Genomic DNA, 16,541 nt, shown 5'->3' on the forward strand with positions numbered 1-16,541 from the left:
ATTGAACCTTATTGCTCATTAGTATTCATGCTTTCTTAAATCCATATGAGCATTTGGGTTCTTGTTTGGATAGGATAGCTTATGAAAGATTACTGCTATTATTTATGCATATATTGAATAAATCTTTCATATGCTTGAAGCATGTGTGCTCAATGAAAGTTGTTGAATAAAATTGCTAACAATTGGTAACAATTTGTATCAAAATTGCTAAAGAATTTTTTTTTGTTTAACTTTCATAGACACTTGTTTATGTGCCTATCCTTGATATAGCTTATACCTTTCATGCAAAATTATGTGTGCCTTAAATTGATTAATCCTTTTTTTTTACAAGGAGGAGAAATTTTAGAATACAATTTTGCTTGATTTGTTTTGTGATAACAATTGGTATACTTTATCATTACATATCTTTAATAATTGGTATCCATAACAATTGGTATGAGCTTGTATGCATGTGCTTGAATTTATGCTTAATTGCTATTGATGTTTTAGGTTCTAAGCACATCTTATCCTAACATGATTTATGAGTAGATTGCATATCATTCATTATCCTTTGCTCATAAATCTCATGTAGTAAATTTGATGACTTGTGCTAAAATGCTAAAATTGGATACCCTTATGTTTTTGTGCTTGAATAAATGTATGTGAACTTCATTGTGCATATTACACTTTATTACATGCATTCAAAATACTCTTGATATTATTGGTATCAAGCATTTTGTCCCATGCCTTGAATTGATCTCTCTTTCTTTTGAAATGACAAAAAGAAGGAGAGAGTTTAGAGATATTTCTTCTTGTATGCTTTATTGCAATTGATATAAGAGTTTAAACATTTGGTATAAACAACATAAACAAAAACGAAGAGAAATGTTTAATGAATATATTTGTTAATGATGCCTTTTTGTGTTTATTTGCTCATTAATATGCTCATACCTTTTTGCTATGACAAAAAGGGGGAGAAATATCATACGGACAAATTTGCTTGTGCTTGACGTACATATATTTGATTGTGTTTATTTGATATATTTGACTAACATATGTTTGTTGAGTTGTGTTGGATTAAGATGCATAAATTGAGGGGGAGTTTTGCCATGCATTGCTTAAGGGGGAGTTTTTCAAAATGCTTTTCAAAATCTTAAATGTTTCAAAGAAAGTTTTTCATCAAGCAAATTTATCTTTAAGTTTTTTCATATCAAAAAGAAGGAGGTTGTTAGCCTTGAATTGACTCTTATTTTGAAATGACAAAATATTAAGCTAAATAAGCTTGATCAAGATTTTGAAAAGGATTTATTTAGTACATGTTTTTAAATTTTATATTTTGCTACTAAATAAATAATATGATTTTCAAAGTTTAAACAAACCTTTCTTGGTTTCATATTTCTCAAACCAAATCTATCTTTAAAGATTATTTATTTGAGCTTAAATTAAAGTCCAATTGTTGTTTTTAAAGTGACTATATTCATTTTAGACTTAATACAAATTTAATAATATTGGTTTTGAGAAATAGATTAACTTAAGAAAGCTGTTTTACAAGAATAAAGTTTTCCAACATTGAACTTGTTTTATTTTTTTGTATTAATTCATAAAGTTTTAATATTTGAATTTTATATGGTTGGAAATGTCTTTGAGCCTGCTTTCTAATGGATCAAACAAAATCAAAATTCAAATTTTCTAAGAAAAGATTTTGAATTTTTACTAGACACTCTGCAGTTGTCTAAAAACTGCATAAGGGGTAATTTTAAAATTTTACTATAATTAGTACACAGTCAATTAGGTGATGATGTTTATATGCATAGAAAGCCCTTTAAGTCTAGTTTCTAAATCTTCAAACGGTTTGTGATTTGGATTTGTATAACTCAAGATATAATCAAATTAATGAGTAGAGTGCAAAATAGGAGACAACCACCCAGCCATTGACAGGATCGATCCCCTCATGTAAAGGATTGATCGAGTCATGTTTTTTAAGCATGAAATGGCATAAAAATTGAACCAATCGATCCCCTCAAGGAAATGATCAATTGAGTCTGGGTGGAATCACACCAACGGTTATTTTTTCATGCATTCAATAGCTATTTTCACTTCCCAAGCTTCCCCAATGGCTACTTCTTCAATTTTTCTATAAATTGGGCACTCCAACACACCAAGAGGATTGATGAATCAAGAGAGCAAGAGCCAACATCCCATATGTTCATTCTCTTAAAAAATCAAGAGTTTTTAGAGCTTCAAAATCCATATCTTTATATTTATTGTATCCAAATTATATTTGTTGTTCATTCATCATTTTCTTGTACTTAAACTTAGCAAACACTTAGCCTTAGAGAGGTTGTTCTATTGTTTGCAAAATTACCTTTGATATAAAAGGTTGGAAGAGAATAAGAGGTGAGGTATCCTCTTGATATTGTAAGGGTAGAGGTTGCTATCTAAGCCTTGAGCAAAAGATAGAGACTTAGTACAAGATAGGTTTGTATCTTGTAAGAATTTTTCTTCAATTAGTGGATTAAAGCTTTGGTGTGGATAACTAAGAGAGAGGATGGAGGTGCCTTGTGGAGAAGGACTGAACCTTTATAAATCATTGTCTTTGATTTTTCTATCCCTATTGCCTTACAATTTATTGTTGTTTATATTTGATTTTAGATTTATTAATTATTATTGTTTGCATTATATTTTCATCAAAAGTGATTATTGTTTTATTTTCCATTCAATTATATTGAAATCATTTGTTTGGGAAGAACTTGGAGAAATCCAATTCACCCCCCTCTTGGATCACCATCTCACCTATAAAGCTAACAGGTGGATTGGGCTTGATATGGGACATAGCCAAGAAGATAAAGAGGATCAACCACATCCTATGATGGATGGTCTTAAGAGCTACCATTTCTTTTATGGCCTTCTCTTTATTCAACTTATTCAGTGCTTTAAAAATTTTGCCCAACTCCTTTCTAAGCTTTTTTTAGGTCCTTTCTATCTTAACAAAACAATTGACATCTTCTTGCTCCATTTGTTTGGCTCGAGCTCAAGTGTTATATTGGCGGTTAATTGATTAAAAGGTGTTCTTGGATGGTTGAGCTATCTATAGGTACAACAATGGTGTGCAATCCAAAAAGCATCCTTTATCATTTCTTCGACAATAGTTCAATGACCTAATAGTTTATGCTAAAATCACTGGTAAAGGATTGCATCCTCTTTGTATTTGCAAAAACAAATCCATCACCTCAATCTTAATATAGCCCAAGACTTTAGGAAATATCACCATACCATACATTGTTAGGGCAAACACATTTAGTCTTTGGTCATCATCCGAATGTTTTGTAATAAAGTCAAGGATAAATTCCCAAGGAATGCCCTTATGTACTTTTTTTTCTTAGACATGTGAATTTATAACCTCTTTGTCGACTCCAAAAATATAAGCTAACTTCTTGCAATACAGAAGCTTCTATTTCTTCACATAAACTTTGCTGGATGTTGGAGATGCATACGTACCAAAATCAAATACTCCTCTATGGTTGCCACTATATCATTTTCATTAAAGATGCAGTAATGATAAAAAGGGTCCCAAAACTGCACTATTGCTTTAATGAGTGGATTTTCCACCTTCATTGACAAAAAGTGTGCAATATGGCCAAACTTTTGACAAAAGGCTTGTTGTCTAGCTGGATGTCTTTTGCATGTCTGTTAGATCTTTTACATCATTTTGTTTGAAAAGCAGCCAAACTTCATTAGGCAACATAGAGACATAGCCAAGTAGTAGGCAATCTCCTTCTTTTTGTTGCATTTTTTCATTCAATCTTTAACTCAATGGGTGATTCACACTTGACGAACATGGATAAGGCACAAACCAGATGTTCAATAGGTTCCGTGAAAGCTATTGTTGAAAATATCTTCAGGCTAGGTATGTTATGCAGTCTATATACATGTTTTATGAATATGCAAAAAAGAAAAACAAACAAAGAAATTAATTAGTTAACTTAATATAAAAAATAAAAAGAAGGATGTTAACACAAAACAAATATAATAATATGATCCTAAATTTCAAGTCAATTCTAAAAGGTAAGGGAAAATATGGCTCTACATATAGGTTAGGTTTATATGGTTAACTAAATGTGGTTTGGGTTAATTCTAGAGGTTCAAAATTATTCCTTACATCATTGTCCATCACAAACTATTAAAGCACTTCAATCTTCACCCATCATAGGCTATAAATGAAAATGGTTTAATTTGATTAAAAATATTTTGCTAGCCCATACAAAGACATGAAATCTCATGAAAGCATATGTGCTTTATTCTCTCCTAAAGGATAGAGCTCGGGTTTAGAGCTCACATTATGCATATGCAAGTGAATGACAATATATGGTATGATTTAAAATAAAAACATAAAATGAAAAACAAAAATTTGTAGATTTATTAAGTTGGGCTTGGACAACACAAATTCATTTACTAACCCGACTCTCAGCATTCCTCAATAGAGTCATCAACTTGTCATAACATATAGATCAATAAACCTATTGTTAGACTTGACTTTAAGAAGTTGCCAATAATTTTTTTTTGGTTTAGGTGCGATTGGCCATCTAACTAAATCTATCCCATTTTAAAGAGATATCCCAAGCTTGACTTGGGTACTTTAAATGGTAGATTATAGTCTACAAAACTAGAACTAGGTTTGGGAGTATGATTATGTGTAAGAAAAGTTATAGGAGCCTCACAACACCTATCGAAGGATTATATCAGTTTGATTTTGTGTTATCCTATCCTTAAAACATGTTTGTATTCTTACCAAATAATTTAATTATTGAAAATTGATCTTAAAATTACTCTAATCATTTGATAGCAATTTAAGATAATTTCCTCACCTTAGGAGTATTCATAAAAATTAGCATCCCAATCTGAAGAAGCTTTGTCGTCAGATTCATTAACATATTTTTTAAGAAATTAATTATTAGAAAATAATTAATAAAATTTTCCAATAATTTGGTAATATTTTATTTTAATATATATCTCCCAATAGTTTGGTGGGATTTTTATTTGAAAACCTTTCCATGAAAAAAAAAAAAAAGAGAGTTACTAAATCTTCCAATCATTTGATAATACTTAATTTGAGATTTGAATCCTCTAATCATTTGGTAGGATTAAAAATTTATTTTTGACAAAATTTCATTAAGTCCTCCAATTGTTTGGTAGTATTTAATCCGATAGTTAAATCTTTGAATCATTTGGCAGGATTAAAAAGAAATTGCATTTCACTAAAATTCATTATGAAATTCTTCAATAATTTAGTAGAATTCATAATTTAAAATTTCTAAACCCATGAAAATCTTCCAATAATTTGGTAACAATCATGAGTTTATTTTGAAAAATTCTTTCTTTAGAAAAAATTTTAAATAGATAAAATTTAAACAAATAAATTAAATAAAAAAGGACCAATTAAAATCAATTAAAACAAGCAAATTTTAAATAAATAAAATAGAACAAAACAAAACAAAAATATCAAAAAAAGGATGGCTCAACTCAACTTGCTTGATGGCTTGACTATAAGAATGGAAACCGACTAGATCGACTTATAAAGTGGCTTGGCTCAACTTGTGGGATGATTGCTGAAACAAGTTGTAAATTGAGTTGAGTGACACAGGTTGGATCTACTTTTAGGGCAATGAGCAAATCTTTTAATTTATTTATGCTCGAAACGACACCATTTTATAAGGGTATAAAACTTCAAAACTTGATTTTTCTTTAGAATTCTGTTGGACTTTCTTTCTCTAAGCTTTTTTTTTTCTTGTATTTCACTCTCTAAATGAGTATGAACACCGGTTGAATCTTCGTTGGATTTTGGAAAAACACATCAAAATCTAGTGATTTTCACTAGAAACTTCAAAGTTGGCCAAAAAACTCAAATGAAAATCTAGAATTTTCAAAAAATTTCCAAAAGTTTTCAAAAACACACCAAAAACACCAATTAGGCTCCTTGGATCTTCCAATTGCCAAATCAAACTTACTACTTCCTAAAATTTCTTAAAAAACTTTTCTACCAAAATGTTTTTCTTTTATTTACTTTTTTTTGCTTTTCTTCTCTCAAATTTTTTTAACTACTCTAATTGCTCTGTACTTGTTATGTTGTGTGAATTGCAAGCCCATTTATAAGACCTTACTCTAGCTTAATCAGTATTCTACATGAAATTAATTTCTTCACAAATCCTACCTTATCACCAAATTGAGATGGTTTTTATCACCAAGAAAAATCCTTTATTAAATTCCAAGTTTAAAAGCACGAATTATCACTTAAGGATAAAATTCAATCCAACGTCATCACCGGCCAATACTCCTTCAATTAAGTTTTGGCCATTTACAATTTCCTTTTCGTTTTTTTTTCTTTTTTTATTAAGGTTATCTCTTTTTTTTTTTTAAATAACTAAACAGATAAAATATGATAAAAATATTTAAAGATAAATGAAATTAAAATTAAAGATAAACCATAATAAAATTTTTTTAAAAATATATAAAGAAAAGACTAAAAATAAATAAATAAATAAATAAGCAAGATAAATAAGATATATATACATGTGGATAAATAATGGTACAATCATAAAATAATAAAAACAAAAAAATGTAAAAAATTAAAATTTTGGATAATTGGGCTTAGATCAGGTCTGAGCCCAATTGTTTTGGTTTCAATTGGTTTGGGCCTCAGACCAGATAGGGTGTCTAGAGCACATCCAATGCAACCATAGAAAAGTTTGTTGCTAGAATTGAAATGAATATGATTCAAGAGAAGGAAGCATGGTGGATTGGTTTTGAAGCTATAACACGTGCATAAACAAAGCCTTATTCATGTCTTACCAAAAGGAAGAAATAGGCAAAGTGCTTTATGTTGGAAACTTTTTAACAACTAAAATCAAAGGCAATGGGACTATAGATTTAGAATTTACTTTCAGTAAAGTTTTAACTCTTACAAATATATTGTATGTATCCAACATTAGAAAGAATCTTGGGTCTACTAGCATGCTAAATAAATTTGTTTTGAAGTTAGCATATGATGGCAAGAAATTTGTATTCTCAAAAGGTGGCACATTTGTGGGAAAATGATTATGCCAATGATGAAATGTTGAAGCTTAGTGTATCCTAAATTACTTTTAATTATAATAAGAATAATGATTCTAGTTATATGGTTGAGATTATTTATTTATGACATTTTAGATTAGGACATGTACATTATAAAAGAATGTTAGAAATGTCTAAAACTAAGTTGGTACCATTTGTGAAAATACATAGTGAAAAATGTCATACATGACTGCTTACCAAAATAACTAGAATTTCATTTCCTAATGTAGAAAGGAGTACTAAGTTACTAGAATTAATTCATATTAATGTATGTGAACTGCATGGTACTCTATCTATAAGAGGAAATAAATATTTTATCATTTTCATAGATGATTTCTCAAGATTTTGTTATGCAAACTTAATGCATATAGAAGATGAACCATTATATATATTCAAAATCTATAAAAATGAGGTTGAATTACATTGTAGTGCTAAGATTAAAGTCTTGAAAACTGATAGAGAAGGTCAATACTATGATCCAAGTTACTTTGAATTAATCGGCATGATTCACCAAGTGATTGTGCCATATTGTCCATAATCTAATGGTGTGGCTAAACGAAAGACTAGGGTACTAACCAAAATGGTAAATGCCATGTTGTGCTACTATGGTTTAAGATAAGGTTTTGGGGGAGAGGTATTGCTAACAGCATGTCATATACAAAATAGAACTCTAAATAAAAGGAATAGGGCTAACCCATATGAATTATGGAAGAAAAGAAAACCAAATTTAAGCTATTTTAAAGTTTAGGGTCGTAAAGCAATTATAAAGGTTCCCAAACCTAAAAGAAATAAATTATGAGAAAAGGGAATATAGTGTATTTTTATTGGTTATGCGCAAAATAGCAAAGCATATAGGTTCATGGTAATGGAACCTAATGATTTAATACCAATTATTACGGTAATAGAATCAAAAGATACTATGTTTGACTATTTTACTTTTAAAATAAAAGATAAATCTAATAACATTGCTCAAGATAGTTCAAATTAAGTATTAAATTCATCCATAATTGAAGAATAAGAAAACCATATGCCTAGAATAAGTAAAAAAGCAAAGAAAGCTAAAGCCTATGGCTTGGATTTCTATATGTTTCTAGTTGAAGGAACAAAAGAAATACTTAATAGCTATATTGAATACTACTTCAATATAGAAGCGAATCCTAGAACATTTAACAAGTCTATGAAATCTCAAGATGTAGCTTTTTGAAAAAAAGCTATAAATGATGAAATGGATTCTATTATGGGTAGCAATACTTGGATTCTAATGGACTTAACTTCATGATGCAAACCAATTGGTTGCAAATGGATTTTGAAAAAGAAAGTGAAAGTGGATGGTACTATAGAAAAATTCAAAGCTAGGTTGGTTACTAAAAGGATTATACAAAGGCATAGAATAGACTATTTTGATACCTATGTACTTGTAGCAAGAATAGCTATAATCAGAATGCTTATTGTATTAGCCTTAATCTGCAAGTTAGAAATTCACCAAATGGATGCCAATACAGTATTTTTAAGTGGTGAATTGGATGAGAAAGTGTACATGGAATAACAGAAATGGTCTATTTTCTGAGACAAGAAAATAAAGTGTGTAAATTTATGAAGTCATTATATGTGCTTAAATAAGCACCTAAACAATTGCATCAAAAGTTTGATGAGGTTGTCCCAGCTAAAGGTTTTAAGATACATGAATAAGATAAATGTGTTCATAGTAAGTTTGAAAATGGCAAAAGTTTCATCATATGTCTATATGTTGATGACATGTTGATCTTTGGTACAAACTTAGAACAAGTTGAAAATACCAACAGATTCTTGTCAAACAATTTTGCCATGAAAGATACAAGTGTAGTAGATGTGATTTTGGGAATAAGGATTATAAAAAAAATAGTTTAGTCCTTATTAAATCAAGTTCCATTGAAAAAATCTTCAAAAAGTTTAATTATTATGGGAATAAGGATTATAAAAAAAATAGTTTAGTCCTTATAAAATCAAGTTCCATTGAAAAAATCTTCAAAAAGTTTAATTATTATGATGGTGCAACAATCACTACACCTTATAATTCTAACTTAAAGTTGATTCTAAATAAAGGAATGTCTATTGCACAATTACAATAAGCGAAAATCATAGGTTGTTTGATTTATGCTATGACATGCACTAGACCGGACATAGCTTTTGCAATTGGAAAGCTTAGTAGGTATACAAGTAACTTAAGTAACTTGCATTGGAATTCTATTTCAAAGGTTTTGAAATATCTAAAGAAAACCTTAGATTATGGTCTTGTCTATAGTAGAGAACTTTCGGTTCTAAAAGGTTACTCAGATGCAAGTTGGATAGCAAACATGGAGGATCATTTATCCATAAGTGGATGGATATTAATGTTTGGTGGGAGTGTGGTTTCTTAGGGATCTAAGAAACAAACTTGTATAATGGTTTCTACTGTGGCATCAGTGTTTGTAGCTTTGACTTTAACTTGTAAATAGGTGGTATGATTAAGGAACTTATTGTATAAAGTTCCATTGTGGCCAAAACCAATGTCCCAATATCAATACATTGTGATAGAGGAGCTACGTTATCAAAAGTATATAGCCCGGTCTATAATGGGAAGTCAAGACGCACTAGTTTGAAATAGTTATGTCAAAGAACTTATCAAAGAAAAGGTGATCACCATATACTTTGTCAAGACGAGTAGGAACTTGGCGGATCCCTTGATAAAGGGACTTTCAAAAGAAAAAGTGTCTAAATCTTCCAAAGGGATGGGACTCAAGTCCATTAACTAAAGTCACACATGATGGAACCTCAAATCAACACTTAGGTAGACATTTAGTGTTGAGTTTTAATGAGTCCAAGTATATCACCTAAATGTAACTACAAGTACTTAAATTAAAACTACCATCCCAACGAAAACAAGTACCCATAACTCATAAATTAAGAGTTGAAATGCTTTTATATAGTGGCATTTCTGATGGAGTTCATTTATATGAGTGGAAGTGATGCCGTTTCTAAGAACTAAGGGCTTGGTTCTAAAGCATTCAGGAAAAGATATAAGAGACATGGCCATAAATGTGTCAAGCATTGCTAAACTACTTTTGTTGAGACATGGTTCTAAAGCTTATGTGTGTTTTGGTGCATGACTAATCACATAGAATTGTTGGTTTAAGGACATAGTTCTACCAAACAATTCCTATTAAGCTCAACAACAACATATCACTAAGGGGAAGGTTTTAAATTAGGATTGATACCTACTCTTATGTATAAGATTTTCAAAAATTTTGAAAATAGTAGGGGACTGTTAAAATTGTTTTCAAAATAAGTGAAAGATCAAATGAAAGAATAACTTAATCAAACTATAAAATGATTTAAATAAAATTCCATTATATAAAGAACTTGAGAAAGAAGACTTGTATAAATAGCAGTCGATTGGTATGCTTAGTGGAACCGACTACTATAAGCTGGCCATAAGGAGCAGTGGACTACCAATGCCAAAACAGTTAACAACCACGCACTTCAAATATGTACTAAAGTCTCAGTATATTTTGATTTTAAAATTACAAAAAAGAAGTCAATTCCTAACCCTAGGGCAATTGATTGCTAAGGGTAGAGACAAATGAATGGTTGAAACATGAAGGTCTTCTGTTTTAGGAAAACACAAAAGCAATTAACTACTGTAAGCTGGAATATACTGTTCTCATGGCTGAAATGTTATGTATTTTCATAGAAGCTGATTGCCTTGAAAAAAGTCGATTTCTTTCGAGTCAGTAGCATTATGGAATTTAGGAAAGTCTACTACCTAAAGGTGGAGTCGACTATCCTACTATGACTAACATTTTGGGATTTAAAGAGGTGTCGATTACCTTACAAGGGAATCAACTACCCAAATGAACGAAACATATTGGAACTGGTAATTACAAAAGAGCAATTGATTGCCCAATAGGAGGAGTCAACACCCTACTGCTAATAGTTATATATTTTGGAAATGAAACACATTGTTTCATTTCAAATGGCAAATGATCTTTCATCAAGTAATTATTCAATTGAATAATTTCCATAATTATACAGAAGGGTGTGTTTCTAATAAAGTAACATAATTTTTGGATTAAATAATACAAATTAAAGAGACATGTCACTTGAACTAAATTTTTATAAATAGATAAGTGTAGAACACATTTGATATACCAATTCATATCTTCAAAATTATTCTCTCTCTTTCAAATTAGAAACAAATTACTTAGACTTCGTTTGCTATAGAAAACTTAGCGTAAGGCTAATATTTTCGATCCTCTACAAAGGTGTTTAGTTATTAGAATCTCACTAGTGCAAAATGATTTCTAATATGATCTTAATTGTATCTCTTAGACAATTGACTACTCCTGTTGCATCTCTCGTATTGGTCGCGGCAAATAAATCTAAAGGAAATTGACTTGTAAAACATGCCTTGAAGGACTCATCTCTCAAGTTTGGTACTCCATTCTTAAAGTTCACCGAATAGGGATCAACATAAGAAGATACATCAACAATTGTATCAATAACACCCATTATGCAGGTCAAGTTACGAATAATTTTTTTTATTTCAATAAATATTAGAAGATGAAAAATATTACATAAAAATTTGTTGGTTTCTACGGTAGTCAAGCAACAATCAAGGAAGTAGTTGGCCCTTAATTACAAACTAGGACAAAGCCACCTTGCCATAATAATTTGTTGATCTTCTTAGTATTTCGTCTCTGCAATTATATCAGTACTGTACGAGGATTTTCTTGGAGTCCAGATTTGTTGACTCTGCGAAATTTTCCACCGTGTCGTCCTTCTATCGCCTAGAGAAGCATTTGTGGAGAATGAAAACAAAAACAACTAGGGGAGCAAGGATGAATCTAAAAAAAATTATCAAACCTACAAAGCAGAGATATATGAATGATGTTTAGTTCAACTGTTAAAGGAAATAAAGCAGTTAAAATTGCAAGAACTGGAAGGAATTTAACTGGGAATCATACCAAATAGGAAGATCGAAAAAAGATAAATGATAGCCCGCCGAATTTGAGTAGCGGAATCTGCAAAAATTCACAATCAATTGAAATTAAACGGTCAACAGATATCGAAAAATTTAGCAAGCAAAGTTTTCGATGGTGTTCGAAAATTAGACTCAGAGATAAGATAAAGCAAATTAAACCAACCTTCTTCCTTTTTACATTGAAACGCCCTTGATTTATCAGTGGGAAACTGGCAGTAACCACCACGTGCCGTGCAATCCCTACACTCAACTGTCCAATTCAGATCAAACCCCAATTGCAGTATCTGCCGGATTGCTTCATAATTGGAAGGGAAGTTAAGCTTATCATCCGGATGATCTGTCAGGACCATGGAAATGATGTTGCAAGAACTTGGAATATCAGGATAATACAATCTGTAGTCAGTGTAATTAACGTAAATTTGAGACGTATTCCCACTCAAACAGGGTACTCTGCTGCTAGCCATATTATTGATTTCCTCGGAACATCTGACAAAAGTGGCATGGGGGTGAAGATACTCACTATTATACCGTCCATCACCCATCACTTCGTCGATTCCCAGAGACCTATAAGGAAGACTGCAGCTTCCGCTGGCTAAGTTAATGTCAACAAGGCGGATTATGCGTTCATCATAGGAAATTCTCTTCACGTAGTATAATCCTGCATGGAAATTCAGGATGGTTTTATTGTTCTCACAATACAGTTCATAGTCTGGATCACCGCAGTCAGCTGGATCTCCCTTGAGGCGAAAGGGATAGCTGATATTTTTTATATCTCCACATGAAGAAGAACATATTTGTGGAGTTTTTCTTGCTTGGATTGGAAAAATGAATAGGAAGATGAAAAGAGAAAACTTTAAAGCTATTGAGAAAGAAAGCAGTTGTGGGTTTCTCATATCTTCTACTGATTAAGAGTAAGCAAAGGGAAAGCTGGCTGAGGCGGTTGCAACATTTGGAGTGTGGAGGCCTGGAATGCTGAAAGCTTAGTTATATGCAGTTAATTCGGTTGACCTTTCAACACGCCGTGTGTCGATAGCTTGAATTTTCTTTCAAGGAAAAGTCCATGTAGTCAGGCCTTTGACAACAAATTTTTGCTATATCCAAACGCGTACATATCATGTAAGGTCTTTTTCATGGTGTAAAGATGTAAAGAAGTAGTCAAATCTGGGGGACTCCGCTGAATTCTGATTTCATCCTCTGTCCAACTCATCCTCACCGATCACATTATTTGCTTTTTATAAGTAAAAGGATACTGTTCAAATTAATTTGAACTTTAAAAAACAAAGGATAAATATTTATTTTTTATTTCAGGAAATTAAAACTATGAATCATTATTTTACTATACTTACAATAAAAAAAATAAATGAATAAAGTCCAATTTCAAGAATTATTTCAATAGCATTCTAACATGTATTTTACTTCCAAATAATTTTAATAAAGCTTTGTTCTTTTAATAAATTATATCAATTAATCAACAAAGTTTTAACAGAATATTTATATTTTGCAAGGTAAGTTTGTCATTGTAATAAAATAAAAATTCAAAATCGTAAAGAGTTTAGTTATTTTTATTTTTTTTACTGAATTTCAATAGTTTCTTTGAATATTACCAAAACAAACATACTAAGTTGGATTTTGTTACACCTAACTTTGTTTTCTTTTCTCTGTTCGTTATTTTCCTTTGCTCCTTTTAGCTTTTATTTTTACATTTTCTATTTATTTTTCTTCTCCTTTTGTTTTAAATTTTCCGTTTTTCATATTTTTACATTTGCTTGTTGCATATTCTACCACTTCATCCAGTCAATCATTATTATTTTATAGAAATTTATCCAGTAAATAATTAGAAAATAATAGAGTGGTTCAAATTTATCACATTACTACATTAAAAGCTTCATAGTTACCATTCTACCTTTTATTTTGGTCCAATGTTATCAATCAATTTTGTTTTTAGGCACAATCTTTCCATTTAACGCTTAAAAAATGGATAGTAATAGTTAAGACGATGACATGACATTTGTTAAAAAATTTTAAAAAAATAAAATAAAAAATTAACGGGTTAGACAATTAAACAAAAAATAGTGACATTTTAAAAAGGAAAAAAGTGAAGAAATTATTTTTCATGTTTTCCTATAAAATATTTTATCTACAAATGTAAGTTTTATTGTTAAAATATAAGAATATTTATAAATTTTTTAGAAATATAACGTACATATTCTGAAAAAAGATATAGGGGGTGATGTTTTCATTTTATAAGAAAAAATCCAATTATTTTATTTTTTTTACATTACAAAAAGAACGAAATAATTGAGATTTTTAACGAAATATTCCTTTTTCATTCTAGTAATAATAAAATTGCATAAAAATAGAGTAGAATAGTAATTATTTGGCACTAAAAGAAGTATAGTGAAAATTTTGGAGCTCCCAAATTAATAGAATGGTAAATTTGACTATTATCACTAAGAAAATATTATTCCTTATAATGAATTTAAGAATAGTACAATTAAATTAGTACTTTTATTATTGTTTTAAAAATACCTTTAAACACTTGTTCTTTTGATCCATGTTTAATTTACACTTTTAAATAAAGGTGACAATAAAAGGAGTTAGGATCATATATAATTCAAGTCATTTGGTTTTGATGTTTTGAGTTATCCGATTTGAATTTTTTTTTTATCTGTGTTAACTTAAAATAAAATAGAATTGGATTTTGATGGTAAATCTATAGTTATCAATTGTAATTAAATTATTTAAAATCATATTTTTGGCAACTTGTGGCATGTATTCATTTTTTTATTTTTGATATAAAAAATAAAATTTTCAAAATTCTTGAATAGTATAAAATGAAAACAAGTGAATTATTACTATTTTATAATTATTTTATGCAAAAATTAATAATTTGCTCTTGAAAAAAAATAGTAATTATTTTTTATTGATAGATATTTAATTTTTGTTTCATTTCAGTGACTATTGCTGGTGATCCTCCATGATTATTGTTACGAAGACTTGCACAGTCAATCATAATCTAAAAGTCAGAAGCGATGTTAATTAGTTTCTCGAATATTAGAATTTTATTGATCAGAAGAAAAAATATATATCGTTTCATTTAATTGTAATAAAAAAATAATTTAATTTGTTTCACTCTTGTGTGAAATGAATTAAATATCAAGATAATGTATCCAAAGTTACATAAAAATGTAAAAGGAAAAAGAGAATTTAAAGTTATTAAATATTAATAGATTCATAGTTTGTATTATATTTATTATTTTTAATTAGATTAATATTTTAAAAAATAAAACTGTAATCATGTTTAAGCTCGTGTTGGGTTATAATTGTAGTTTTGTTTGATTTGTTTATTAATGTAAGAATTAAATAGAGGTAGAGTCTACCCATAATGGGTAACGCGAACATCTCATTAGTGGAAACTGCTTAGAGAGAAGAGTCACAAAAAGGAAGCGAAAACGAGAGACCATTCGAGATAGGCAGAAATGTAATTTTGAGGGAAAATTTTTTGTTTTAGGTGTGAATGATTTAAGTTGTGTAAATGAATAATTTTCATATAATGATTTTATTTAATGATCAGTAATTCAAGTCAAATTTTTGTTTTTGCAAATCAAGTAAGTTTTTCACATTTATTATATATGATCATGTCCATATAGATTATCTTTCATTATTATCAGAGTAGGTTGACTTGAGTTTTAATATGTTTCGTGTGTTCTTATAAAACACGAAAAAAATGTTGATAAGCTCTTGTATGCTTGTGAATATTCATACAAGTTGACACAATTTGTGTGTTCTTAATAAAAATTAATATTGTTGTGATCATTTTTAGACAATTTGAGAAATATCATTATTGTTTATGTCATTTGGAATTTTTTTTTTTTTTTTTGTCTTCGAGATAAGGCATCCGAATGCTCAACTTAGGGTATTTGAATGTCCTAAGCAAATTTTTAAAAATTAATGGTTTTTTTTTTAACAAAAAGAAAGCATTTGAATGCCCCTCTTTTTTTCTTGAAAATATACTTCAATTTAAAAAAAAAAATTTTCTTTTTGAAATTTTTCTGTCCTTAATTAAATTTGAGAGGACATATCACATAAGAATGATTGAGATAAGTGTTAATTATTTTAAGAACTATGTTGACTCATGGATTCATGAATTTTTATCGTATTCATTACAAAAAATCAGACATTTGCTTGAAGACTCTTATCATTATGATGGTAAAAACACAATTTCTAAGTGTAATAAGGCTATTGATGGAATTGATGCAATACCGAATGGGTCCAAATGTTGATATTGATAAGCATATCATCAAGGTTAATAGCATGATCCAAGAATCAATTTGGTGTGATTGCATATGCAGATTAAATATGAAATGTTGAAGGGTACAATTTTAACTCCTAAATAAAAGAATATTTTTCAAGATATATGGATGTTTATGAAGAGCGATCAGAAGTATAAAATATT

General features: G+C 29.5%; 1 protein-coding gene across 1 annotated transcript; it reads right to left on the reverse strand.

Moving 5' to 3' along the window:
- Nucleotides 1-11,626: 11,626 nt before the first annotated feature.
- LOC111282150 (putative RING-H2 finger protein ATL21B) lies at nt 11,627-13,051 on the reverse strand. Its single transcript, XM_022870118.2, has 3 exons — nt 12,249-13,051; nt 12,069-12,125; nt 11,627-11,967 (listed from the first exon to the last, which is right to left on the reverse strand). The coding sequence occupies exons 1-3, from the start codon at nt 12,976-12,978 to the stop codon at nt 11,885-11,887; spliced, it is 870 nt and encodes a 289-aa protein (XP_022725853.1). The 5' UTR covers nt 12,979-13,051; the 3' UTR covers nt 11,627-11,884.
- Nucleotides 13,052-16,541: the final 3,490 nt, after the last annotated feature.

The sequence above is a fragment of the Durio zibethinus genome, chromosome 5, assembly GCF_047325235.1.
Source record: "Durio zibethinus cultivar Kanyao isolate XHJ-2024 chromosome 5, ASM4732523v1, whole genome shotgun sequence".
NCBI lineage: Eukaryota > Viridiplantae > Streptophyta > Magnoliopsida > Malvales > Malvaceae > Durio > Durio zibethinus.

Bases quoted from the DNA above. Each gene is read 5' to 3' on its own strand.
- LOC111282150 (XM_022870118.2), bottom strand. From the start codon at position 12,978: ATGAGAAACCCACAACTGCTTTCTTTCTCAATAGCTTTAAAGTTTTCT. The intron at 12,126-12,248 runs GTTGGTTTAATT...GAATTTTTGCAG, and splicing joins TCAATGTAAAAAGGAAGAAG to ATTCCGCTACTCAAATTCGG. The intron at 11,968-12,068 runs GTATGATTCCCA...TCTGCTTTGTAG, and splicing joins TTTTTCGATCTTCCTATTTG to GTTTGATAATTTTTTTTAGA.